Genomic DNA, 27,428 nt, shown 5'->3' with positions numbered 1-27,428 from the left:
GTGTGTGTGTGAAAAAAATATGAAGCAGGGGATTAGGTTAACTCTTGGGACTGGGATGAATAACTAATCTAAAACATACTGAGGGTAAAGCAGCTCTGTAAGAGAAAATATTGTGTTTATATATGAACCTTTTGAATTTGAAGTACTTGAGGGATACTTAGGTAGAAATGTATAGCAGGGCATTGGTTTCAAGTTTCTGAAACTCAAAAGCAAGCTGTTGGCCAAAAATACACATTTGAGAGTCACTGATTTTATTTGAAGTTATAGGTTTAGGTGAGGTTACCTAAATGTCATAATTATTATGATTTTATCATGATACTTTAAATTTAACTCCCTAAATGGACAAAGTACTCTATTAAAATAATAATTAAGCAAGTGCCCTGCATATTTGCCTTATAATAAATTACAGAATAATCATGTATATTTTTTATAATGTAAGTGCTTTCAGCATCATAGTGCTATTGGTTAATTAGGTCATTCCCCAAGTATTAAAAAGACTCCAAATTTAGAAACTGAGAAAAAATTGTAGAATGATGGTGCCTTATTAAGAAGTTTTATGTATATCAAACCTTTGGATGCCCACTGTACTCTAAGCTTTTTGAAATCCAATCAATCAAATCAATGTATCTGAATTCTTCTAGCACATAGTCTGGTACATAGTAGAAACTCAATAAATATCTGTTAAATGTGCGACAAAGACTGTGTAGCAGTTGAACGAGACTGGAGATTAAATACATACAGAAAATTTTAAAAATAAATAAATAAATAATAAAAGCTGGTCCTTTGAAAAGATAAACAAAATTGATAAACTTTTAGCCACACTCATCAAGAAAGACAGGGAAAGGACTCAAATCAATAAAATTAGAAATGAAACAGAAGTTACAACTGACACCACAGAAATACAAAGGATCATAAGAGACTACAGCAAGCAACTGTATGCCAATAAAATGGACAACCTAGAAGAAATGGATAAGTTCTTAGAAATGTAGAACCTTGAAGACTGAACCAGGAAGAAATAGAAAATATGAACAGATCAATCACAAGTAGTGAAATTGAAACTGTCATTTAAGAACTTCCAACAAACAAAAGTCCAGGACCAGATGGCTTCACAGGTGAATTCTATCCAACATTTAGAGAACAGCTAACACCCATCCTTCTGAAACACTTGCAAAAATTCCAAAGGGAGCAACACTCCCAAACTCATTCTATGAGGCCACCATCACCCTGATAGCAAAACCAGACAAAGATACTACAAAAAAAGAAAATTACATGCCAGAATCACTGATGAACACAGACACAAAGATACTCAACAAAATACTAGCAAACTAAATCCAAAAATACATTAAAAGCATCATACACCATGATCAAGTGGAATTTATCCCAGAGATGCAAGCATTCTTCAATATCCACAAATCAATCAGTGTGATATACCATGTTAACAAACTGAAGAATAAAAACTATGGTCATCTTAATAGATGCAGAAAAAGCTTTTGACAAAATTCAACACCCATTTATGATAAAAAAAAAAAAATCTCTCCAGAAAGTGAGCATAGAGGGAACTTACCTTAACACACTAAAGGCCATATATGACAAACCCACAGCTAACATCATTCTCAACAGTGAAAAACTGAAAGCATTCCCTCTAATATCTGGAACAAGACAAGGATGTCCACTCTCACCACTTTTATTCAACATAGATTTGGAAGTCCTAGCCACAGCAATCAGAGAATAAAAAAGAAATAAAAGGAATCCAAATTGGAAAAGAAGTAAAACTGTCATTGTTTGCAGATGACATGATACTATATATAGAAAATCCTAAAGATGCTACCAGAAAACTACTAGAGCTCATAAATGAATTTAGTAAAGTTGCAGGATACAAAATTAATACACAGGGCTTCCCTGGTGGCGCAGTGGTTGAGAATCTGCCTGCGAATGCAGGGGACACGGGTTCGAGCCCTGGTCTGGGAAGATCCCACATGCTGCGGAGCGACTGGGCCCATGAGTCACAACTACTGAGCCTGCGTGTCTGAAGCCTGTGCTCCGCAACAAGAGAGACCACGACAGTGAGAGGCCCGCGCACCGCGATGAAGAGTGGCCCCCACTCGCCGCAACTAGAGAAAGCCCTCACACAGAAACAAAGACCCAACACAGCCAAAAATAAATATAAATAAAACAACAAAAAAACAAAATTAATACACAGAAATCTCCTGCATTTGTATACACTAATAATGAAAGAGCAGAAAGAGAAATTAAGGAAATAATCCCATTTACCACTGCATCAAAAATAATAAAATACCTAGGAATAAACCTACCTAAGGAGGCAAAATACCTGTACTCTGAAAACTATAGGACTCTGATGAAAGAGATCAAAGATAACACAGATAGAAAGATATACCATGTTCTTGGGTTGGAAAAATTAATATTGTCAAATGGCTATACTACCTAAGGCAATCTACAGATTCAATGCAATCCCTATCAAATTACCAATGGCATTTTTCACAGAACAAGAACAAAGGAATTGTAAATTTGTATGGAAACACAAAAGATCCCAAACAGCCAAAGCAATCTCGAGAAAGAAAAACAGAGCTGGAGGAATCAGGCTTCCTGACTTCAGACTATACTACAAAGCGACAGTCATCAAAAAAGTATGGTACTGGCACAAAAACAGAAATATAAATCAGTGGAACAGGATAGAAAGCCCAGTAATAAACCCATGCACCTATGGTCAATTAATCTATGACAAAGGAGGCAAGAATATACAATGGAGAAAAGACAGTCTCTTCAATAAGTGGTGCTGGGAAAACTGGACAGCTACATGTAAAAGAATGAAATTAGAACATTCTCTAATGGGACTTCCCTGGTGGCACAGTGGTTGAGAATCTGCCTGCCAATGCAGGGGATATGGGTTTGAGCCCTGGTCTGGAAAGATCCCACATGAGGCAGAGCAACTAAGCCCGTGCACCACAACTACTAAGCCTGAGTCTAGAGCCCTTGAGCCACAACTACTGAAGCCCATGCACCTAGAGCCCTTGCTCACAATGAAGAGTAGCCCTTCGCCACAACTAGAGAAAGCTCACACGGCAATGAAGACCCAATGCAGCCAAAAATTAAAAATTTTTTTAAATTTAAAAAGGAGGGTGGGAAGGTAGGAGATGCAAGAGGGAAGAGATATGGGGATATATGTATATGTATAGCTGATTCACTTTGTTATAAAGCAGAAACTAACAGACCATTGTAAAGCAATTATACTCCAATAAAGATGTTAAAATAAATAAATAATTTAAAAAAGAAAAAGAAAAGAACATTCTCTAACACCATATGCAAAAATAGACTCAAAATGGATCAAAGACCTAAATGTAAGGGTGGACACTATAAACCTCTTAGATGAAAACATAGGCAGAACACTCTTTGACATAAATCGCAGCAATAACTTTTTTGATCCACCTCCTAAAGTAATGAAATAAAAACAAAAATAAACAAATGGGACCTAATTAAACTTAAAAGCTTTTGCACAGCAAAGGAAACCATAAACAAAAAGACAACCCACAGAATGGGAGAAAATAATGTGCCAACAAAGCAATCAACAAGGGATTAATCTCCAAAACATACAAATAGCTCATGCAGCTCTACGTCAAGAAAACAAACAACCCAATCGAAAAATGGGCAGCAGATCTAGTGGGGGTGGAGGTGCCGCACTGCGCTGCACACAGGATCTTAGTTCCCCAACCAGGGATTGAACCCGTGCCCCCCGCGCTGGAAATGCAGAGTCCTAACCACTGGACCACCAGGGAAGTCCGAGGCAGAAGATTTAAATAGAAATTTCTCCAAAGAAGACAGCCAGGGGCTTCCCTGGTGGCGCAGTGGTTGAGAGTCCGCCTGCCGATGCAGGGGACACGGGTTCGTGCCCCGGTCCGGGAAGATCCCACATGCCGTGGAGTGGCTGGGCGCGTGAGCCATGGCTGCTGAGCCTGTGCATCCGGAGCCTGTGCTCCGCAACGGGAGAGGCCACAACAGTGAGAGGCCCACATACCGCAAAAAAAAAAGAAGACGGCCAGATGGCCAAAAAGCACATGAAAAGATGCTCAACATCACTAATTATTAGAAAAATGCAAATCAAAACTACAATGAGGCATCACCTCATACTGGTCAGAATGGCCATCAAAAAAAGTCTACAAACAATAAATGATCGAGGAGGTGTGGAGAAAAGGGAACCCTCCTGCACTGTTGGTGGGAATGTAAATTGGTGCAGCCACTGTGGAGAACAGTATGGAGGTTCCTCAATAAACTAAAAATAGAATTACCATATAATCTAGCAATCTCACTTCCAGGCATATATCAAGGCAAAACTATAATTCAAAAAGATACATTCACCCCTATGTTCATAGCAGCACTGTTCACAATAGGCAAGACATGGAAACAACCTAAATGACCATCAACAGATGAATGGATAAAGAAGATGTGGTACATATATACAACGGAATATTAGCCATAAAAAAGAATGAAGTGATGCCATTTGCAGCAACATGGATGCAACTAGAGATTATCATACTAAGTGAAGTAAGTCAGAAAGAGAAAGACAAATATCATATGATATCACTTATATGTGGAATCTAAAATATGACACAAATGAACCTATCTATGAAACAGAAACAGAATCAGGGACATAGAAAACAGACTGGTGGTTGCCTAGAGGGAGGGGGTGGGAGAGGGATGGATTGGGAGTTTGGGATTAGCAGCTGCAAACTTGTATATATAGAATGGATAAACAATGAGGTCCTACTGTATAGCACAGGGAACTATAGTCAATATCCTGTGATAAACCATAATGGCAAAGAATATGGAAAAGAATGTATACATATGTATAACTGAGTCACTTGCTGTACAGCAGTAATTAACACAACACTGTAAATCAACTATACTTCAATTAAAAAAATAAAAATAAATAAATTGGTATAACCACCATGGAGAACAGTATGGAGGTTCATTAAAAACGAAAAATAGAACTACCATATGATCCAGCAATCCCACTCCTGGGTATGTATCCAGATAAAACCATAATTCAAAAAGATACATGCACCCCTGGGGCTCCCCTGGTGGCACAGTGGTTAAGAATCCTCCTGCCAATGCAGGGGACACGGGTTTGAGCCCTGGCCTGGGAAGATCCCACATGCCACAGAGCAACTAAGCCTGTGCGCCACAACTACTGAGCCTACGCTCTAGAGCCCACAAGCCACAACTACTGAAGCCTGGACACCTAGAGCTCATGCTCTGCCACAAGAGAAGCCACCACAATGAGAAGCCTGCCACCGCAACAAAGAGTAGCCCCCACTCACTGCAACTGGAGAAAGCCCGCGTGCAGCAACAAAGACACAACTCAGCCAAAAATCAATTAATTAATTTTTTAAAAAAAGAAAAGATACTTGCACCCCAATGTCCATTGCAGCACTTTTTACAATAGCCAAGACATAAAAGCAACCTAAATGTCCACAGGCAGAGGAATGGATAAAGAAGATGTGGTACATATATACAATGGAATATTACTCAGCCATAAAAGAGAACGAAATAATGCCATTTGCAGCAACGTGGATGGACCTAGCGATTATCATACTAAGTGAAGTAATTCAGACAGAGAATGACAAACATCATATGATATTACTCATATGTGGAATCTAATTTTTAAAAATGATACAAATGAAGTTATTTACAAAACAGACTCACAGATTTTGAAAACAAACTTATGGTTACCAAAGGGGAAACGGGGAAGGGATAAATTAGGAGCTTGGGATTAACATAAACACACTACCATATATAAAATAGATAACCAATAAGGACCTACTGTATAGCACAGGGAAATCTACTCAGGATTCTATAACAACCTATATGGGAAAAGAATCTGGAAAAGAATGAGTATATGTATAACTGAATCACTTTGCTGTATGTACACCTGAAACTAACACAACATTGGAAATCAACTATACTTCAGTATAATTTCAGTAAATGTTCAGTCTGTTCAGTAAAATTTAAATGTTCAGTAAAATTTAAAAATAAAAATAAAAATAGATCTCATTAAAGTGGAAAGAATCACCCTATGAATAATGTTACCATAAATATCATGCTAACAATTGAATTCCAATAAAGTATTTTAAATCTATTAAAAAAATAAAAAGTATATAACTATGATCATATTTGAGTAAAATGTATATGCATATTTATACGCACAGATGCTTAGATATATTGCAAGGGCTTCATTAAAATATTTATATTTGTTATCTCCAGTAAAATATTAGGATAGTAGAATTTTATTTCTAAGTTTTTAATTTTTGTGTTTTCAGTGTGGAAGAAGAAAAAATCACGTGGTCAAAATTGCCTTTGGAAATCTCTTAAATCGCTGAAAATACAATAAACACAAATGTATTTATGAACCACACTTGACATTGAGAAAAACTTTCTCCTTGACCAAACCCTAGCCAGGCTTTTCGAAGCTGCTTCTCACCTAAGCCTCAATCTTGGTATATAAAGATTTGAACAAAGACTAACAGTTTCTAACAGCTCAAAGCCACACCCCTCAGATGACCCTAGCTCTCTTAAAAGTGCCTACCTGAACATACTCAAGGCTTCCAAAAAATTTACTGTTTGTTCCGATCGATACCTGGAGATAGGGCTCCTGTCTGGGTTTCACGTGGACCAACCCCTCTTACCACTTTTTGCCGATTTTCACTTCCCTTTCTCTATTGAGACCTTCCTTGTCCTATTCCCTCTTCTCCCTTTAAAAAGCCCAGTCACCTCTGTACAAATCAAAGTTGAATTCAGTTCACACTGGACTCTTTTTCCCTACTGCAGTAATTACTAATCAAAATCTGTCCCTACCACTTTAACTAGTGTCTGACTTTATCTTGGACAACATAGTTTCTCAGTAAGTTTACTGCTTACTAGAAATCACTAATGAAACTATGAAATGGATAGATTTTTTATTCCCATTAACTGGTGAAGTTCTGTGTATCATCTTATGCATTGATTCATTGTTTCCATGCTTCTGAGGAAGGTCAGGCATTCAACAGGACAACAAAATCATTGTTCAGCTGTGACAATTCAATTAGGGTTTTTTGAAACCCTTGAAAAGTAAAGGTTTGTCTTTCATCCTTGTCTAGTATTTTTTTTTTCCTGGGCAGAAATTAAAATTTTTTATGTAGTATTTCCCTCTATAAGAGAAATGGTTTTCCAGAATTCTGAAATCTCCCTTTTCATTTGAGCACATGGCGATGTGAAATTAGAGTCTTATGATAAGCTTGTTCCCCCCTTGCCCTCTCCCAATCCCCTGCCAGTTCACTCTTCAGCAACCACAGTGCTCTTTGCAAATTGCAAAACTGATCATGACACTGCTTAAAACCCTTCAATTACTTCCCACTCCTCCTAAGAAAAAAAAATCCAAAGTATGCCTGCAAGGCACACTCTCTCCCTGTACTTCTCTGCACTTTTCTCATCACAGCTATCTTCTATTCCGAGAACACACCAAGCTCTTCCCATCCCCAGGACTTTGCACCAGATGTCATCCCACCTGAAATGCTGTTACCCTTTACAAGTTGTCAGCTTCTTATACTTCAGGTCTCAACTCCGAAGTCACCTACCCAGAGAGGCCTTGCCTCTTTTTATAATTTTTTTAAATTGAAGTACAGTTGATGTACTTTATTACATAAGTTACAGACAGGTGTACAATACAGTGATTCACAATTTTTAAAGGCTACTCTCCATTTATAGTTACTCTAAAATATTGGCTATGTGAAGCCTTGTCTTTTAAAAAGGCCTGTCCCTCATGGAATGTATGGATTTTAATTCAATTTATCTTTCAGTAAAGGAATTTTGAGCCAAAAGTGGGGGGGAGGCCTGTCATCCCTTTCACTCATTATCGTTGCCTCCCAACATACTTTCAAGTTGAGTGCTTTACAGATATGCAAATAATTAAGATACGCAAATAATTAATTTGAATCATCTTAATTTTGTGCATATTTGTAAAGCACCCAACTTGAAAGTAAGCCTCTTGAGAGCAGGAATCTTGTGGTGGTGTGCTGCAAAATGTTTAACAGGCTTTCCAGAAACAGTCCTGATGGTAGCATTTGCCTGTGGCCATGGGATAAAAACCACCACCGTGCTAATTTCAAGCTACAACGTGACATCAACTAGCTTGCAAAGTGATTTCCTGAAAATTTAACAATCAGTTTTCACAAGCCAGTGCAGGCCAGTTGCAGCACACCACTGGACCCTGGTCTGGCTTATTTACTGCTATAAATAAAGAGAACAATGTCAGGCACAGAGTAAGCATGCAATAAATGCTGGCTGAATGTTGAACTGGGATAAATTCTTTTTTTTTTGGCCGTGCCTCGCGGCATGCAGGGATCAAACCCCCGGCCCCTGCAGTGGAAGTGAGGAATTCCCTTATAAATTCTTGCTTCTACTCTATCAAATATAGATTGTAGCTTATGGAGTCCTTTCTGGCATTCTAACTGCCAAACTGTGAAAGAGGCAGCTTGTAGAGAATTACCCTGAAAACAACTTGTCGAATGAGTCACCAAAATAAGTTCCTAAATGAAGGACAAAAGAAAGGAGGAGAAAGGGAAGGGGAGTGGGAAGGGAAGGAAGAGGAAGAAGAAGAAGAATTAAGTGAAAGTAAAGTCAATTTCCTTGCTGATGGCCACACCTCTCATTGGTCCCCAGACCAATAGCATCAGATTCACTCTGGATTCCTGCTAAAACTGTGGGTGACGGTCCCATATACAGAATCAGAATCTCTGGGTGAAGTCCAGGAATCTTCACGGTATCAAGTTACCCTAGTAACTCTGATATGCACTGAAGCTTGAGAACCGCGTCCAAGGGAACACTGACTGATGAGCTCACGAGAGTGTCACCAAGCTCTCCTGTCTACCTGGAGCAGCCGGCCCCACTCCAAACCCAGGCAAATATTCTACGAGCAAACACAAAGCTTCCCAGATTCTAACTTCCCATCCTAAACCTGGTGAGGAAAGCAAAACATTCCAATTGCATAGTGACTGAAATCACTCAACTGGGCTTAAATATTTCTCAGTAACAGAAATACTCTTATTTGAATATTTACCATTTGGCCTTGATGCTGTTGGTCACCGTATGGTTATTAGCTAACACTCATGAGGGCTTCCTACGTGTCAAATGTTGGGCTCAGGGCTTTGTATGTATTAATCTCACGTAATACTGAGAAGAAACCTACGCAGTGGGTGTTATTGTTTATCTTCATTTTACAGATGAGGGGGGCATAGAAAGTTGGGTGACGTCACTGTGAAGAGTTGAGAACTCCCCGAGAAGGATGCTAAGCAGAACAAAGCTCTGTGCCCCAGGAGACCTGGTCCTAGTTGAGATAGTTCCTGGTCCACAAAGTCACCAAAAGCAGGGTGGCCTCAAAGATAAATGCCCACAAATACCCAGAGAAAATGTTCCAAGGGGTTGAGAACCAAGAGACTATTCCTAATTAAAGCTTGGAGAATAAACTCTACCTCGGTCTGACCATCCAGAAATAGGATCAATATTTTACTGCTGCCTTTCAGCATTATGTTCTTTTCTGAATATGCTGAAATAATAAGTGCAAAAGAACTGTGAAAAGCACAACTGCAAGACCAAAACTGCCTTCATTTTTAATTAAGTAGGCAAAATATTCCCAAAACAGTTTTAATAAGGGTGGTAGCAAAATCCCATTAAATTATAAGAAATACACGTTACAGTCTGTTTAGCCCATGTCAACCCCCTTTCTCTGAAGACTGCCCCTCCCAGGTTGCATTCGTCCATAAGCCTGACTCTTGGCCACAACTGATTTAGCTCAACTATGAACAACTGACCAGGCCTGACCAGTGAGATGCCAGAGAGAGCATCCTTCTGGGATGCAGAGAGTACTTTGGTGTCTTCTGGTGCCTGGAACTAAGGATAGATGTTTGGGATTTGCGGGACGGCCATGTCCGCGGACAAGCATAGCACACTGGTCTTGAGGGAGTACTGCCTGAATGCTCAGTGACCCTGGGCCCCAGATAGATGTGAGGAGGACAGAGCCTGGGTCCCTGACAGCCCTCGCTGCCTGGATCAGGCCCACCCAGGGCCCAGCCTCACTCATGTCTTTGGCTGCAGCCAGCGCAGGGGGATTTCCATTTCTCGTGGCCAAAAGAGAAAGATCAGGGCAGAGGGGCAAGCTGTTTGGTCCTCTGAGGAACCATGACCATGTGGGGCACCATATCCACCTCTGTTTCTCTCCTGAAACAGGGCCCATCCAACGGTCCAGATCACCCCTGGATTTTCTCCCAGCCTGTGCCTGGTTCGTCCAAATGCTGGACTTAAGCTGCCCAGGGCCACATCCTTGCACCCTGGTGCAGCCTCCCTGCACTTCTGGGCTGTTTTTCGATTGCACCCTTGACAGTGTCAGGGTTGGAGCTCACTGTCGTTCAGCTGCCCCAGCTCCTTGTGTCATCCATGTCTTTTGCATCCTCCCCCCAACAATGTCCAGCAAAATCTAAACCCTGCATGCAATGCAATACATGCTATTGACTGGAAGACTGGAAGCATCAATTTAGCCTCTTTTCTCAGCCAAATTAACCAGACAATGGGAAAACAACACCTCAAGGAAACTCAAGTAAACAAATCCTTGGTTAAACCCTTAACCTGAAGGGAGCCAGGTCCCTCTTTCCCCACCTCCCTTAGACGTATCCTCCCTACAGAGACCCCTGGGCTGTACCTGGGACATAAATGGCGTCACCACTGCACCAATGCGACACGGGAGCCGCCGGTCCCCATCCCCAAGGCGCGCATCGTGGTGGGGTAGACCTGGAGTGGAGAAGCGTAGAAAGCATCAGTTAGCTGAAACCCCTCTCTCCCAAGTCCTCTGCCCTTCCCTCCACAGCTCAGGCTTCAGTATATATCAAAGGCCAAATATTCTATATGGATATACAGGATATAGAAGATGTTCATTTTCTCAGGTACACAAGTTTGAATTTTAACAATATCAGAAAATAAACACTTAGACATTATCCTTTAAGTGAGCAAATTCCAAAATAGGTGTTTAATATTCCAAACGTAATTTTAGAAAGGTACTTGCAGTCAGACAGAAGATTTCCACTTTAGAGCTCTAAACCTATAAAGGTGGTTCTACTGAATGGACAGAAAATACTCCCCAAGTAATAACAATCCAACCAAACCTTTAATACAGATACAGTGAAAGGAACTGACGAGAGTGCCACGTACACGCTACACCATTCACCATGTTTGTGTTGTAAGATCTTACGGCACAGTCTACTTTCTTGCATTTATAGTAAAACCTCATTAATCTGTACTTCACTGATTCAGAGTTCTTAATAAATAAGCAAATAGTACTTAATAAAGAAGCTTTTAGGGAGAATATATGAAAGAATGCTTCTTTTTAATTTTAGAAATTTTTCTCTTAACGCTATAAATACTGATCAGTTTTCATCAATTCACTGAAGCAAAGCACGTGGCCTCTTTACTTGGCCACATCGTGTTAGCCACCATCTGTCAAATGCAAAAAACAAGACGCTTTCCTGCCCTGGGGGGCACTGCTATATTTATAAGAATGTCTGGGGGTGGAGTGCCTTTTCACAGAGACTTTTTCTTTTTCTAGAAAATGAGGCTAGTGGCTATTGAAAACAATGGATTCAGATACATACAGATGATCTTTGCTCGAATATCAATTTTTTTTGTTCATTTTTGACAATTCTAGGAGATGAAATAACAGAAGACAAGCAACTTCAGGTACACATCTTTTTTTTTTTTAAGCAATAAGTATCAGGGAAAAAATACTTAGGAATGACCCTTTAAATGAACACATCCCAAAATATGTTAAATTGGATATTTCAAATATAATTTTAGAGGCACACCACGATACACATAGACTTTTAAGTTCACAAATTCACAATAATTTTAGAAGATTGTTAATGGAACTAAATGAAATACTCCATATATGTCAAATGTGTCACAATTTCCTGTTTTTATCTATGTGAGGGGAAAAGAATCTTTTTCTCTGTGGTTTTGATATGTCATCTGTATTCTAAACAGACTTCTACGTTTCCCAAAATGAAGATGAATGCAGCTATAGCAGTCCCTATAGCACCACTTTCTCTGGCTCAACGAAAGGCAAAACCAGTTAAAATACTAAGTTTCCTACTCAGATATTGCTTATTTCTAGGAATATTTGCTCTTTAAAGTGGTGGTTTCTGAGAAGCTCCTCAGAAGTAATGTATTAAGTAGATATAGTAATTCAATAAATTAAGAATAAATTACTATTATATTCGAATTTAAGCTACCTACAACAAACAACAGAGTGGGATGTGATCTTTCAAAAAAATAAAGGTGAAAAATACTTTCTAATTTTAAAAGGGAGAAATAGGGTGTTTTACATTTTATCAGCAACATGCAGGTACCGGGCCCTACCCCTATTTCTTCGGGAAGCATGGGATGAGGGCAAGAGTTGTTTTTTACATGGATGCAGTTTAGTGAGAAAGGGAGAAGGTCCTATCTTTCTTCTCAGAGACTGGCTTTCACTAGACCCCATGGGGCAGGAGAAAGGCCACATCATATCTTCTGGTGTCATTTTAATAGGATGTTTTTAGAAAATCATCAAAAGTCAACAGAAGCCAGGGATGCGTGATCTATAGACAAACACCTGCTCCAAGTAGCTCACCTCGCACACCTCGATGGAACCAACCCCTTCCCCAAAACTAACCTCAGCGGTGTAAATATAGATGCTGTTGAAGTTGGACGCCACCAAAGCCCTCAGCATGAAGAGGAAGCCGATGAGGCCGGCACTAGGGAACCAGAGCGAGACGTTACCACAGGCGACACGGAGGGCCTTCCGGGGCCCCGATCCCAGGACATTACAGACGCCAACACACATCCCTGAAGACCAGGTCCCGAGGGAGGGGCTGCTCCTCAGCTGGCCTGACTGTGGGGTCCGAAAGCAAAAGCCGGACTCAATCCTTCAATCCTGTCCCCCGAGAGTGTGCCATTCCAGCCCAGCCCCCCAAGATGAGCACACCTCTGCCACCACCCTTGGAAAATGGTACAGACAGTTTGCAGAATAAGCCATATATATTATAAATGAGGCCCACTGTAGGGTCACAAACTCAGAGTGCAATGAATTTTCCCACCACAGGTATGCTGTCTACATCCCTATCTTGACAACGGTGCAGGTCGGCCTCCATTCTCCAGGAAGCTTTGCATAAAGATCCTAAATATCTCGGCAAGTGAACTGAATACTCCCGCGCTGGTACCCATGTCCTGTGAGCGCTGAAGATGGACCTGCTCAGGAGGAAGAGGAGAGGGGCAGGTACCAGGGGCTTGTTTGATCGTTCTAGTCAAACAAGCAGCCTGTACTCTACTCTCTTGGTGAAAGGGACTTGCCCCTAACCTCCACTGAAGGCCATGGGTCAGGAGACCTCATTTTAAAACCACTGCACAAAACTAGATTGCTTTAAAGCAAACAGAAAGCAAATACCTTGAAGTGCAAATATTGAGGAGAAGGACGAACAAAGCTGTGCATCCCACGGTAATAGAAAGGCTCAGCCGTCTTCCCAGGAAATTAATGCCCAGGATAGTTAAAGGATTCACTAGGAAAAAAATGACAAAGGCAATTTTCAGAACCTTGAAAGCAAATGGCATGTATTAACAATGGCCTGGATTCCTCCCTCTCATTTCGGAAAGAAGCAACTTAATCCAAACGTCATGCGTATTCCAGCCAAGACCCAGTCACACTGTCATCGACTTCATGACTCCTTCAATATGCTTTTCCCACGGGGATCCGAGAACGACAAGCACTGGAGTATATGGAGGACATTTTACACCCAGGATGCTTATTACAGCACGCAGGTCTATTGTAAACCGCCAACTTGCTAGACCTATATTTTAAATGTTTTATACTCTTTTTCAAATTCAAGGTGCCATTGATTTTTAAGTACCATTACTTTATGTCTATTAAAGCAGAAACAGTGCTTCCAACTGAAATCTAACATGCCATTGTGAGACACATCCCAGTTTCAGAGACGTTACGATGTAGGGGAATGCACGTTAGAACTGATACATGCGCTAATTCAAAGCTCCACTCCTCCAGACTTCTCCCCACACGGATCCGCACTGCAGACACCTCAGCATGATTTAGGGACTCGTCCATTTCTACCAGGCAGCAGTCAAGTGGATGACAGGTCACTCTTCTCTCCTCTGAGACTCTGAGTTGCACGTCCCCCACCCAAAACAGAAAGCCACCCAATAGAGAGATACTTACAAGCAGTTTCGCCAATAGTGCTGATAATCATGGTCTGGTAGTCGGAAACACCTGGCAGCGGCAGGGGCTCTGGCTCTCCTCCGAGACCCCTACGGTCACCACCGCCTCAGACTCCGACCGCGAGCCACAGGCCAGGTCCCGCTCCGGCAGCTCTGCACTGGCCAGCATGACCCCGTCGTAGGCGAAAGAGATGCCCAGCCTGGAAGCAAGAAAAGATGGACATTAGGAAAGGCTGTCACCAGGCCTGAAGGAGGGGTAGCACCGTGAGAGGTGGGGAGAAGTGGGGAGAGCTTCTCAGGTGGAAGGCACAGTGTAGGGAGGGGAGGGGAGTGGAAAGTGGGGACACGTTTCAAGGGGATACTAGGGGGTGCCCTTCAGCGGAGGCTGTACGGTGGGAAATGCATTTGCAAGAAAAAACAGGATGGAACTAGATGGGGGAGGACCCCTCAGGCCAGGAAGAAGTTTTGTAAGAGGCAGAACAGAACTAACACTGCGTTGAAACTGTCTCCCTCATTCTACAGCTTATGTACTGTAGCCCTGACCATAAAGAGTTAAATATTAGAGAAACGTGGCTTGTGCCCGAACAGCTCATTAAGTTCCCTGAAGCAAGTTCCCATCCCAGGTGGTCCTGGGTTAGTTATGGCTACTACTTGTAGATAAGTTCGTTTTCAGCTAGCAAATAAGCAGAGATAAGTGCGGTAAAGTAAAAATAACTGCTCACGACTCGAAGTTTTGCAGCAGCCTCGTGATGCAGCCTTGTGAGCAAGCAGAACAGAGAAATGTTATGCTTCCCTTGAAGGCCAGGTGGCTCCAGGAAGTCTGCAGCCCACCTTTAATCCTGAACCCTCCGACTTCCCCTTTTCCCTTAGCATAAAAGCAGCCTGAATTCTCTTCCAAGTTAAGATGGTTCTCTAAGAGTTTAGTCCAGGGCTTCCCTGGTGGCGCAGTGGTTGGGAGTCCGCCTGCCGATGCAGGGTACACGGGTTCGTGCCCCGATCCGGGAAGCTCCCACATGCCGCGGAGCGGCTGGGCCCGTGAGCCATGGCGGCTGGGCCTGCGCGTCTGGAGCCTGTGCTCCGCAACGGGAGAGGCCGCAACAGTGAGAGGCCAGCGTACCGCAAAAAAGAGTTTAGTCCACCATCTTCTCCGTCTGCTGGCTTTCCGAATAAAGTCGATATTACTCGCCCCAACACACTGTCTCTTCTTGGCCTGCCATGTGGCAAGCAGGAGGAGCTTAGACTCCGCAACAGTTTGTTTTCTGCAGCTGCTGCCACAAGTTAGCACAAACTTAGCGCTTCAGCACAGTGAGTATCTCACAGTTCTGGAGGTCAGCAGTTCAGCAGCTCTGGCTGACTTCTCTGCGCGGAGTCTCACGTGGCAGAAATGACGGTACAGGCAGGGCTGCTCCACTTTCTGGGGAAGCATCAAGCTCACCCAGACGGTTGGCAGAATCCAGCTGCACGGGGTGTAGAACTCGTGTCCGTTTCCTTGCTGGCTGTTGACCAGTGGTTTTCAGCTCCTGCAGGCTTCCTTCATTCCTTGTCTGTGAAGCCAGTAACAGCAGGTCGCGTCCTTCTCAAGCACTGAAGCGCTCCTTCGACCTCACCTCGCGCTTTCTCTTCTGCTGCATCTCTGATTCCAGCTGGAGAAATTTCTCTACTTTTAAAGACTCAAGCAGTAATATTGAGCTCACCTGCCTAATTCAGGATACTCTGCCTATTTTGAGGCTCATAACCTTAATTACATCTACAGTCCCTTCACATCTACATCCAAATTAGTGTTTGATTGAATCCCCAGGTGTTGGAACTCTTGGGCATCATCTTTAGAATTCTGCCTTTTGGATGCCATGAAGCTATGGAAGGTTTTTGCCTTTGCTTGATGTTTTCATACTATCTTTTGTTCTATTCTTTAATAGATATTTTTATCGAGATATAAACATAACATACAGAAAAGTTCCTATATCGAAGTCAAGAAAAAGATATCAGGAGAATTCGCTGGCAGTCCAGTGGTTAAGACCCTGCGCTTTCAATACCGAGGGCCCAGGTTCGATCCTGGGCCAGGGAACTAAGATCCCACAAGCTGTGTGGCCAAAAAAAAGAAAAAGAATATCAGCCTCCCAGAAGCCCCCCTCATGCCTCTCTCATTTTTATAAATGGTTGTAAAAGACACATGTCACGTGTAAAAGACAGATGGGGACAATCAAGGAAAATCACATGTGATCTGCATAGTGGATGATGTTAAAGTGATGATTGTTAATCTCGCTGGTGTGATTTTAGGATTGGACTCATCTAAGAAAATGTCCTCAAGTAGTTGAGACTCTTATGAAGTATCTGGGGATGAAATGGCCTGAAGTCTAGGGCCTGCTTGAAAATACTTCAGAACAGAAAAAAACAGCTGAAGTAAATATGGGCAGATATCAGTGATTGTCAGATCTGAGCAATGAGTAAATCAGGGTTCATCAATGGTATTTCATGTGCATTTACAAATTCTCATAATGAAATATTTAAGAGGAAGACAATAATCACAATATCTCTCCTTGTTATTAAGGTAGCTTTAATATTTTTTTTGTTTAATTTCCAAATATGAAGTATAGTTTTTTTTCGGCCACACCACGCAGCTTGCGGGATCTCAGTTCCCCAACCAGGGATTGAACCCAGGCCACGGCAGTGCAAGCACTGAGTCCTAACCACTAGTCCACCGGGGAATTCCCCAAATATTAAGAGCATTTTAAAAATTAAACAGTCTCAAGAGGAGACGCCAACCTATTTTTAGTGATTATATCTGGGAAAGGCAGATAGACAACCTGTTTCCTGAATTCAAACACTATAGATTAGTTTCTACTGTCTTGAATCTTTATATAAATGGAACCACATATGTATTTTGTGTGTCTGACTTTCTTTGCTCATTATTACATTTGTGAGGTTCAGCCATGTTGAGCGCAGAGCACCAGTTTTCTCATTTTTATTACTGTGTAGTATTCTATTTTATGAATATAACAGAATCTATCCATTATACCTGTTGATGGGCATGTGGGTGGTTCGTAGTTGGAGCTGTTACAGATAATATAATGCTACTTTATTTTACTATGCATTTCTGTTGGGTAGAAATCTAGGAGTAGAATTGCTGAGCCATAGGCTATGCATACTTCCAACTGTAATAGAAACCTCTAAACAGTTTTCCAAAGTGTTTGTGCTAATTTGAATGCCAATCAGGAGCGCAGGAAAATTCCAGTTACTTTACATCCTTCCCAACATGGTCAGTCTTTTTAATTTCATTTTTAATTTTTTTTAAGGTTATCTTTTCAAACTTTTTTTTTTTTAATTTATTTTCGGCTGCGTTGGGTCTTCATTGCTACATGCGGGCTTTCCCTAGTTGCAGCGAGCGGGGGCTACTCTTCGTTGCAGAACACAGGCTCTAGGTGTGCAGACTTCAGGAGTTGTCACATGCAGGCTCAGTAGTTGTGGCTCGCGGGCTCTAGAGCGCAGGCTCAGTAGTTGTGTCGCACGGGCTTAGTTGTTCCTCGGAATGTGGGATCTTCCCAGACCAGGGAGACGACCCATGTCCCCTGCATTGGCAGGCAGATTCTTAACCACTGCACGCCCAGGGAAGTCCCCAGTCTTTTTAATTTTAGCCATTTGGGTGGATTTGTAATGGTGTCTCATTTGGTTTTAATTTGCATTTCCCTGGTGACTTTAAGGTTGAACATGTTTTCATATGTTTATTTGATACACATTTTTGGTCAAGTGCCTGTTCAAGTCTTTTGCCTATTTCTCTACTGGGTTGTGTATGTTTTTCTTGTTGAAAAAAAAATTATATAATAGAAATATATATTAATAATATACAGAACATGTATATATAGTTTGTTGGACATATATATTGGAAATTTCTTCTCTCAGTTGGTGGCTTACCTTTCAGGCTCTTCATGATTTCTCAGGACACAGAGTTCCTAACTTAATGTAGGCAAACTCATCAATCTTTTCCTTTAGAGTTAGCACTTTTTGTGTCCTGTTTAGAAAATCTTTGCTTACTCAAGGTCATGGCTGCATAGAGAGGACCACTGAGTCTATTCCTTTGAATTTGATTATCAGTGACCTCAAAGGATCAGTTCCTGGAATGTGGTGAGGGAAGAGACCAGGCTGCAAAAGGTTAGTACAGAGCTCATACACTCAGATGAAAAATTTAAAAACTGTTTGTAGATGATTTGGATATTTTTTCTTTCTCTTTCTTTTTATATTGTTATTTTATATCTATTTTTTGGTTGGTGGCAGAAAGATAAAGCATTGCTGGTGTCTGCCTTGTGTTTTCTCCCCAGAGCACTCAGAAGGGATTTACTTCAGTGGGCTTTCTCCCACTGAAATGCTTGTTTATTTAAACCTAGCTTTGAAATAATACCATTCTTACCATATGACCCAGATCTGTAATGTGGTCCATAAATATTTAGCATCCAATAGGTCTGTAAATCTTCCTCTTTTTTCCTGGGGTAGTGAAAGGGGGAGACAGAATAGATTTAGTGGGTTAAGGACAGGCAAAGGTGACTCTAATATTTTAGATCACAGAAAACAAGAACAACATGGGAATGTGGTAGGGTGAGATAGCCACTCAGCTCCCCGGATACCCCTCACATAAATACTGTTTTTAACACATTCATCTCAGCCAATCAGTCTTTGCATACTTTTTGTTATCATTGTCAAGTACCAAAACTCAATGAATTTAAGATTCTAACCCTTTCACTCTTCCTCTTCTCACCAGTGCTGGCGAGAGGTGGGGTGGAGAAAATAGGAGTATACATGAAAAGTAACTATAAAACTGATGGGAGAATCTTTTAACATGAAGATGAAAAAACCTAACATTAAAAAAGAGTGTGAGGGGCTTCCCTGGTGGCGCAGTGGTTGAGAGTCCGCCTGCCGATGCAGGGGACACGGGTTCATGCCCCAGTCCGGGAAGATCCTACATGCCGCGGAGCGGCTGGGCCCGTGAGCCATGGCCACTGAGCCTGCGCGTCCGGAGCCTGTGCTCCGCAACGGGAGAGGCCACAACAGTGAGGCCTGCGTACCTCAAATAAATAAATAAATAAATAAAAAAGAGTGTGAGGCTTGTGCAAAAAAACAAGCAGCCTGAATCTGAAAAGAGGATCAGTGCCTAATTTCTCTGTGTGTCGTTAGGGTAATTTGTAAAAGTTCTTGTCCATAGTCAGTGCCTATTAAGTATGTTTGGACCAAAATAAATAAGGATGGGTTATAGATGACTGGGCAGTAATGGATTTTTATGTAAAGCCAGGAATGCCTGGGGGCTGGAGGAGGTGCTCAGTTGAAAACCAACTATTCTTTTCTCACAAATTGACCTGGGATTACAGGCCCCCTCTAGGGAGTCCAGAAGTGTGGTCTGGGAGTCCTGGATTTTATTGTCACCGAAAGAGCTTGCAGAGAACTTAGAGGTCTTTTGCCCCATACACCCCCGCCCCCCCCGCCCTCGACTTTCAGGCTCAGTTCCTGGATTTCATTGTGGGTGGACTTGAACAACTGACACTCCACTTTCATCTGCTTTACGTATCGGGGCTCTGGTTACTCATCTTTGGAAAACGTCTGATCTAGCCCTATCCTCCCATTTTCCAACACAGAATATATGGCCCAGAGTGGGTAAGTGACCTGCCCAAGATCACACAGCCGTTTGGAGGCAGAGGCAGTCTGGACTCCCAGTTTCCCGTGCACCAGTCCTGAGTCCTGCCCATCTGCCTCTCTGCCATGTCCCCTGGGTTTAGATGTGACTGTGGTCCCCTCACCGCCCCAAGTGTCATTGGAGAGTCATGTCATTATAAAATATATACCTTTTATCCTAATAAGTCATTTGGTTCTGAACCTTTGGCTGCAATCCAAATGGGTGGACTTATTCACCTCCTGCATGGTGTGACCTGTCCTCAGACAGCCCCCAAAGCCTTTCATCTCAGCGTCTTGGGAGTGAAGCTGCAGAGGCTCCACTGCCCACAGCATCTTGCCCAGCCTCCTCTGCATGGCACTCTGACGGCCACCAATGGACCGAACTCACTGCGCATTCCCACCTTTGGCCTCACACTGTTCCTCCTGCCATCAGTGGCCTTCTTCCTCCCCTGAGGCTGCCTCTCCTTTCAGTGCGCAGTGACTGCCCCCCTTCTCTCTGGGGGTGGCTCCCACCAGCTTACGGTCACCTCTCTGCTCGGATCCTACACACTCTGCTGCCTGGGCCACTCACCTGGTTCTAAGCATCGGGGCTCTGTTTTGTGACTGATTCTTTCCTACGTGCGTCTCATCTCTCTAACCAGATTTAAGAGCCCTGAAGGCAGGGTCTCCTGTTTATAGCTCTGTATCCACAGGGCCGTGCTCTATAGACCACCGTGGAGAAGAACAAGATCATCTAATGGGCATGATGGATGGGGGCAGCAAGCTGAAGTCAAGAGAAGTAAAGTGGGAGGAAGAAGGGAGGAGGAGAAAGGGGCAGGATGTACAGTGAGAGGGAGGAGGGAGGAAGGAGAATGTCGAGGGACGGCTGAGCATATAGAGAGGCTGGAGGAGGGAGGGCGGTTCTTATGAGAATTGTGTGGCTCCAGATTCATATGTTGAAGTCCTAACCCTCAGAGTGGGGCTGTATTTGGAGATGGAGTCTTTAAAGAGGTCACTGGGGAATTCCCTGGTGGTCCAGTGGTTAGGACTTGGCGCTTTCACTGCCGGGGCCCGGGTTGGATCCCTGGTCGGGGAGATTAAGATCCTGCAAGCTGCGTGGTGCAGCCAGAAAAAAGACAAAAGAGAGAAGTAACTGAGCTAAAGTGAGGTCATTAGGGTGGACTGTAAGCCAATTATGACTGACGTTCTTATGAAAAGAGGAGATTAAAACACAGACACACACACAGGGAAGACGACGTGAAGACACAGGGAGAAGATGGACATCTAAAAGGCAAGGGAAGGGACCTCAGAAGAAGTCAGCTCTGTAACACCTTGACCTTGGATTTCTAGCCTCCAGAATTGTGAGAAAATTAATCTCTGTTGTTTAAGCCACCCAGTGTGTGCTATTTTGTTATGGCAGCCCAGGTGAACTAATACACAGTGGCAGAGGGAAGGTGGGGGATCAGGGATGGGGGATAGGAGGGTGGAGAGGGAGGGAAAAGGAGGAGGAAAAAAGGAAAGAGGAGAGAAGTAACCTCGGTGCTCTTCAGTCCTGGAACAACTACTGGGTTCAAAGTAAAAAATACACATCAAAAATGGTTGGAATTGGATCATTCAACTGTCCATGGTTTTGAGTTAATTGTCTCTGCTAAGATTTTTTTCTCTCTCTGCAACCAAGTTTATTTTTTATATATTGACAATCAAAATTTCATAGTCACTTAAAGATTATGTGCCAGTCTCTTCAAAGCATAATCACTTCCTTCATTTAATCATTGTTGCCTAGCAACTAATTAGTCTTCCCACCATGCTTTGCAAGATAAGATGTAACTGTCAGTATCTTGGTAGGAAGGTGGGGGTTATCTGATACTGCCTACTAGTAGGGTCCTGACCTCTGAACCACAAGGGCTTATTTCCAAATTCCAGAAAATAAATTAGAATAACAGAATCATCCTTAATTCTTTGGAAGAAAGCTTGAGTTTCTTTCTTTTTTTTTTGGCCACACCACAGAGCACACGGGATCTTAGTTTCCCAGTCAGGGATTGAACACGTGCCCCCTGCAGTGGAAGCACAGAATCCTAATCACTGGACCGCCAGGGAGCTTCCCAAAAGTTTGAGTTTCTTATTTCCCAATTAGGTTTTGAGGCATGTGTAATAATTAGGGGAAACACTCCACAAAGCAAAGTGAGAATACTTCACCAAACTACAATTGTGAGTGTGGGGACGTTTGGGACATTTAATCCTCATTTTTGCATTATTATTGAGCACACTCTATCTCACACTTAACACGTCCAGCAGCAGGCCAGGTGGCAGTGGGATTACAATGTTTTTGTCATCGGTGATGTCCTGGGAAACCAGTCAGAAACACCCAGAAAAGCCTGCCTCTCGCTGTGGGTAGGACGCTTAAGAATTGTACATTTGGGTACCACCTGTCCTGCTGTTGCCACATAATCCCTGACAGAGTCAGATTTGGGGAGGTGGGTGGGAAGAGCTATTGCCGCTCTGGACCTGGCTCAGGCATGGAGCAAGAGCTGGGTCAAGAAGAGCCTCTGCCATAAAGTGGTACAGCCGCTATGGAAAACAGTACGGCTATTCCTCAGAAGATTAAACACAGAACTGCTGTGTGATCCAGCAATCCCACCTCTGGGTAAATATCCAGAGGAAATGAAAACAGGATCTCAAAGAGATCTTCACGCCCACTTCACTTCAAAGTTGTTCTAGAAAAATAGCACCGAGAAAATAGCTTGGAAGATTCTCAAAAAGAACTTTTACAAGGGGTAAGTACCTTACTAAATATGAAAATTGTATTATAAAATGCTATAATTAAGAGTGCTATATTAGACCAACAATTAACCTGTATCCTTTTCCCAAAAATATAAAATGCTCTATTTATTATATAATAAATCTCATATATATTTGAATCTACAAACCTATTAGAACATAATATTCAACAATAGATTCAAATATATAGAGGGTGGATTATTCAGGAAAACATTAACCCAAACTAGTTCTGACATATTAGTATGAAAGAAAATAAAATTTAAGGCCCAAAGCATTATAAAGAAATATTTCAGGTAGTCAGATCACTCCACACACTGAATAAGTCAATCTTATGCTAGGATGCAGCAAGATAGCCTCAAACTATATGGAGTAAACTGTCAGGCCTATAAGGAGAAACTAACAAAACCACCGTCTTATTGAAAAACTGTTAGCTGAACCTGGCAAAGTCTAGAACAGGTATCAGATATTTACACGGCATAATTATATTGAATATAACAATATATATGCTCAATGAGAACACATGTTCTTCTTAAGCACACATGGAATATTAACAAAAAGTCACTATGTAGAGAACAAAAGAAGTCTCAATAAATTCCAAATAATTGATAACATGCTCTGGTCAAAATGCAATTAAATTAGAAACAAAGAACTAAAAAATCATTAACAAATAAGTCATTGGTTAAAGAGAAACTCATAGCAGTTACAAAATAGAAATAAAATTACTCTGTAACAGAACTTGCTGAATGCAACTAAATGGTTTATTAAAAATCAAAAAGACTGAAAATAAATGAGCTAAATACTGAACTCAAGAAGCTAGACGAACATAAAAAGCCAAAGAAGTAAACAAAATAAGGGGCAGAAATTAATGAGACCACCAAAACAACCAATAAAGAGAAAAACAACAGAAACAAAAAAGCCCTCATTCTTTGAAGTTTAATAAAAGACAAACCTCTACTAAGAGGACCACAGAAAAAAGAAGGCACAAATAAACAATACTAAAAGTGAAAAAGAAGACATACACAGTAGATATTTGAAACAAAAGGGAACACTGGGAATAATTTTATACCAATAAATTGGAAAACCCAGATGAACTGGGCAATTTTCTAAAATATATATTACCAAAGTTGACTCAATCAAGAGTATTAAACTAAGTAGGCATTAACATTTACACAAACTGAATGATAGTTTTAGAACTCCTCTTTCTGATACCCCCAATTATTCTGTTACCACTCACCTTAAAATAAATATTAGGGATAAACTACTTTACAGAAAAGTTTTACCAAACATTCCAAGAGGTTAATTCCTATCTCACATAAACTGTCTTGGAGATCGCAGGACAGTGCTGGAAAGCTCTTCCAGGAGCCTGTGACTGACCTGCCTGCAGATGGGTGAAGTGGGTGGTCTGGGCTGGTGTGAGAAATGATTGCACATTGACCTTGACAGTCCTGGAAGCAACAGAATTTAAATGCCAAATTTTATTTTAAAAAATAATTTAATAAGGTTTATATGTTTGATATCAATAAGACAAGGCCAATACAAGGAACATAAAATTATAAAACAATCTCTCCCCTATAAACAGTGGGGCTAAATCACGTGACTAGCTCTGCAAGGTGTTATTATTTCCATTTCATTGATGAGAAAAGTGATGGTAGGCAGTCAGAATGGCCATCATTAAAAAGTCTACAAATAGTAAATGCTGGAGAGGGTGTGGAGGAAAGGGAACCCTCATACACTGTTGATGGGAATGTAAATTGATGCAGCCACTAAGGAGAATAGTTTGGAGGTTCCTCAAAAAACTAAAAATAGAGTTGCCATATAATCCAACAACCCCACTCCTGGGCATATATCTAGACAAAACTATAATTCAGAAAGATACATGCACCCCAGTGTTCATTGCAGCTCTATTTACAATAGCCAAGACATGGAAACAACCTAAATGTCCATCAACAGATGAATGGATAAAGAAGATGTGGTACCTATACACAATGGAATACTACTCGGCCATAAAAAAGAATGAAATAATGCCATTTGCAGCAACATGGATGGGCCTAGAGCTTATCATACTAAGTGAAGTAAGTCAGACAGAGAAAGACATATATCATATGATATCACTTATATGTGGAATCTAAAATATGACACAAATGAACTTATCTATGAAGAAAAACAAACTCACAAATATAGAGAACAGACTTGTGGTTGCCAAGCACGGGGGACGGGGCAGGGGGAGGGAAGGAGTGGGAGTATGGGATTAGCAGATGCAAACTATTATATACAGGATGGATAAACAACAAGGTCCTACAGTATAGCACACGGAACTATATTCAATATCCTGTGATAAACCATAATGGAAAAGAATTATGAAAAAGAATATATATATACATGGATAACAGAGTCACTGTGCTGTACAGCACAAATTAAGCACAACATTGTAAGTCAACTGTACTTCGATAAATTTTTTTTTAAAAAGTGGTAGTAGGTAACAGCGCTACCTGGCTCACGGTGGAGCTGGATTTAGTATCAGTTCCCTCCGCTCTTTTCCGCACTGGAGGGATCGGTTGCCCTTCCCTCTAGCCTTCCACCACTAAGGGGATTTCTGGCGACCCCTGGTTGGAGGAGAAGAACTCACCAGGATGGGCTCCACGAGCTTCCCCTCCGGCATGACTGAGCGGTTCATCTTGGCGATGCGCTCCAGTGTAACCAGGGCAGCCTGAGTGTTCCTGGTAGAGACACTGAACCAAGCAGATTCAGGAATAAACTGGGCACAGATGACAAAGAACACCAGAGTTGCAACTGCTGTGGACCCCAGAGGTACCACTATCACGGTTCCATACACTACACTGTCCCAGTTCCCCGAGATGGGAAAGGATGTAGCAAGCTTTACAGCAAAAATATAGCAGCTGCACTCTTGCAACTCTAGTGGAACAGAGTTTCCTTCTCCTTATCGCTGTCCCATGTCGGACGACAGTGGACTGATACGGAGCTTCACCCCAGTTTGACCCAACCTACTTAACACAATGAAATTCTTCCATCCAGTGTGTAAACAGCCGCTGCCCGGGGTCCCTGGCGCCTCTCCACTCCTCCATCACCCGGCCACTCCCCCAGGAATCCCAGGACCTCACACAGTGCAAGAACCTAAAGGGTGACCATGGCAGGGCCTCCAGCACCCACGAGTGGAGGAACCATCCTGACTGTAGAGGCCTACAACCCACTGATTACGGCATATTTTGAACACCACACTCAGAAAACAGCACAGCCCTCCACTGATGCTGGGACATTGGTACCTCCACGCAATGAAGGCCAGTGGGTTCTTCCTCAGCAAAGCATCTTCCCCAGCAGCATCCTCTTCACCATTCCCTAGCCAGGGGGCAGTTCAGGTCATCCTCATCACCCACTGGGATTAATCTGATCATTTCTAACTGCTTTTCTGACCTTTTCTGTCTTCCCTCCTACGGCCTCCACACCGCCATGTACCAGCTTCCCAGTACATAACCCCTTCCAAACCCCCAGTGCCCCTGGTCCTCAAGGCCCTTTGTAATCTGCACACAGGCCTGTCTTTCCAGCCGGCCTCCCACCAGCGCCCCACATTCCAGCCATTCCAGCCTGCCTGCTCTCCCCCAAACATATTCTGCATTCACACCTTCGTGACTGGGCTTGTGCATTAACTCTGCCAAAACACCCTTTCCACAGTGAGCCAACTGAGACACATACTTAAATAAGGAGAGAGGTGGACATGAGAAAGATAACTGTGGGGCGACAAGGCCGCTGGGCCAGCTGGAGGGGGAGGCCAAGAGGGAGCCCATGAGCTTGGTTACCATGAAGGCCATGATGAGGATGATGCCAGGGATGGAGGCAATGCAGATGAGCCAGCGCCACCCGATGGTGGGGATGACCACGGAAGCCAGGCGATGATGAGCAGGGAGCCGGCTCGCCAGAAAACCTGGGGCAGAGGGAAGGTTAAAGTCCTCCTGTTGATGCTGCACAGCCCCCTCCAGGAGCCACCCTCTTCTGCATTGTAACTGTAAGTGGGTGAGATGGGAGGACTTCCCTGGCGGTCCAGTGGTTAGGACTCTGTGCTCTCACTGCCAAGGGTGCAGGTTCAATCCCTGGTCGGGGAACTAAGATCCCACAAGCTGCGCCCCCAAAAAGAAAAAGAAAAGAAAGAAAGAACGAAAGAAGGTGAGACGGAAGAGAGGCTTTAGTTAAGGAGCAGCACCGCCTCCAGGACCTGGATGAACCGGGGAAGCTACTTCACTTCTCCACGACTCTGTTTGCTTGTCTATAAGTGGAAGACTCAGCAAGACAGGGTCAGCAATGTCACCAAAGTTTTACAAATCTGGGACCCAAGACATTGACTTTCTTCTCTTGAATAAATAATACATTCCCTGGTTCGTAACTCAAGGTACAAAGGAGAGCACTGTGAACAGACCCGCCTCTACTCCTAGTTCCCTGCCGTCCAGTTCCTCTCCTCTGAAGAAACCAATATCACCAGTTTCTTATATCCTTCCAAAGCTGCTTGAAACATACACAAGCTAATAAGGATATCTGTTCTTTGTTCACAAATGGTAACATAGTAAAAATATTTCTCAACACTGCTTTTTTGTACTGAAAAATTTATCTTGAGATCATTTTATATCAACAAATAACATGAGAGCCACCTATGACCAGGCCCCATGAGTTTGGAACTAGAACAATTCTGAGTGTTATTCTGAGCATTATTTTCC

At 42.4% G+C, this 27,428-nt stretch overlaps 1 protein-coding gene across 1 annotated transcript in view; it reads right to left on the bottom strand.

Annotated features, from left to right (window-relative positions):
- The window catches only part of SVOPL (SVOP like), a 55,135-nt gene that overhangs the window by 20,320 nt on the left and 7,387 nt on the right, over positions 1-27,428 (bottom strand). Inside the window, 10 exon segments of the mRNA XM_027101781.1 lie at positions 10,742-10,782; positions 10,785-10,830; positions 12,743-12,824; positions 13,514-13,625; positions 14,297-14,341; positions 14,344-14,495; positions 18,698-18,771; positions 25,334-25,462; positions 26,520-26,611; positions 26,614-26,644. Coding sequence (XP_026957582.1) covers positions 10,742-10,782; positions 10,785-10,830; positions 12,743-12,824; positions 13,514-13,625; positions 14,297-14,341; positions 14,344-14,495; positions 18,698-18,771; positions 25,334-25,462; positions 26,520-26,611; positions 26,614-26,644 — 804 coding nt within the window.

Source organism: Aethalodelphis obliquidens, unplaced genomic scaffold, assembly GCF_003676395.1.
Source record: "Aethalodelphis obliquidens isolate GAN/ISIS:26980383/991018 unplaced genomic scaffold, ASM367639v1 scaffold5, whole genome shotgun sequence".
Taxonomy (NCBI): domain Eukaryota; kingdom Metazoa; phylum Chordata; class Mammalia; order Artiodactyla; family Delphinidae; genus Aethalodelphis; species Aethalodelphis obliquidens.
Note: the sequence above shows the minus strand (reverse complement) of the source record. Positions and strands in the feature narration are given on the sequence as shown.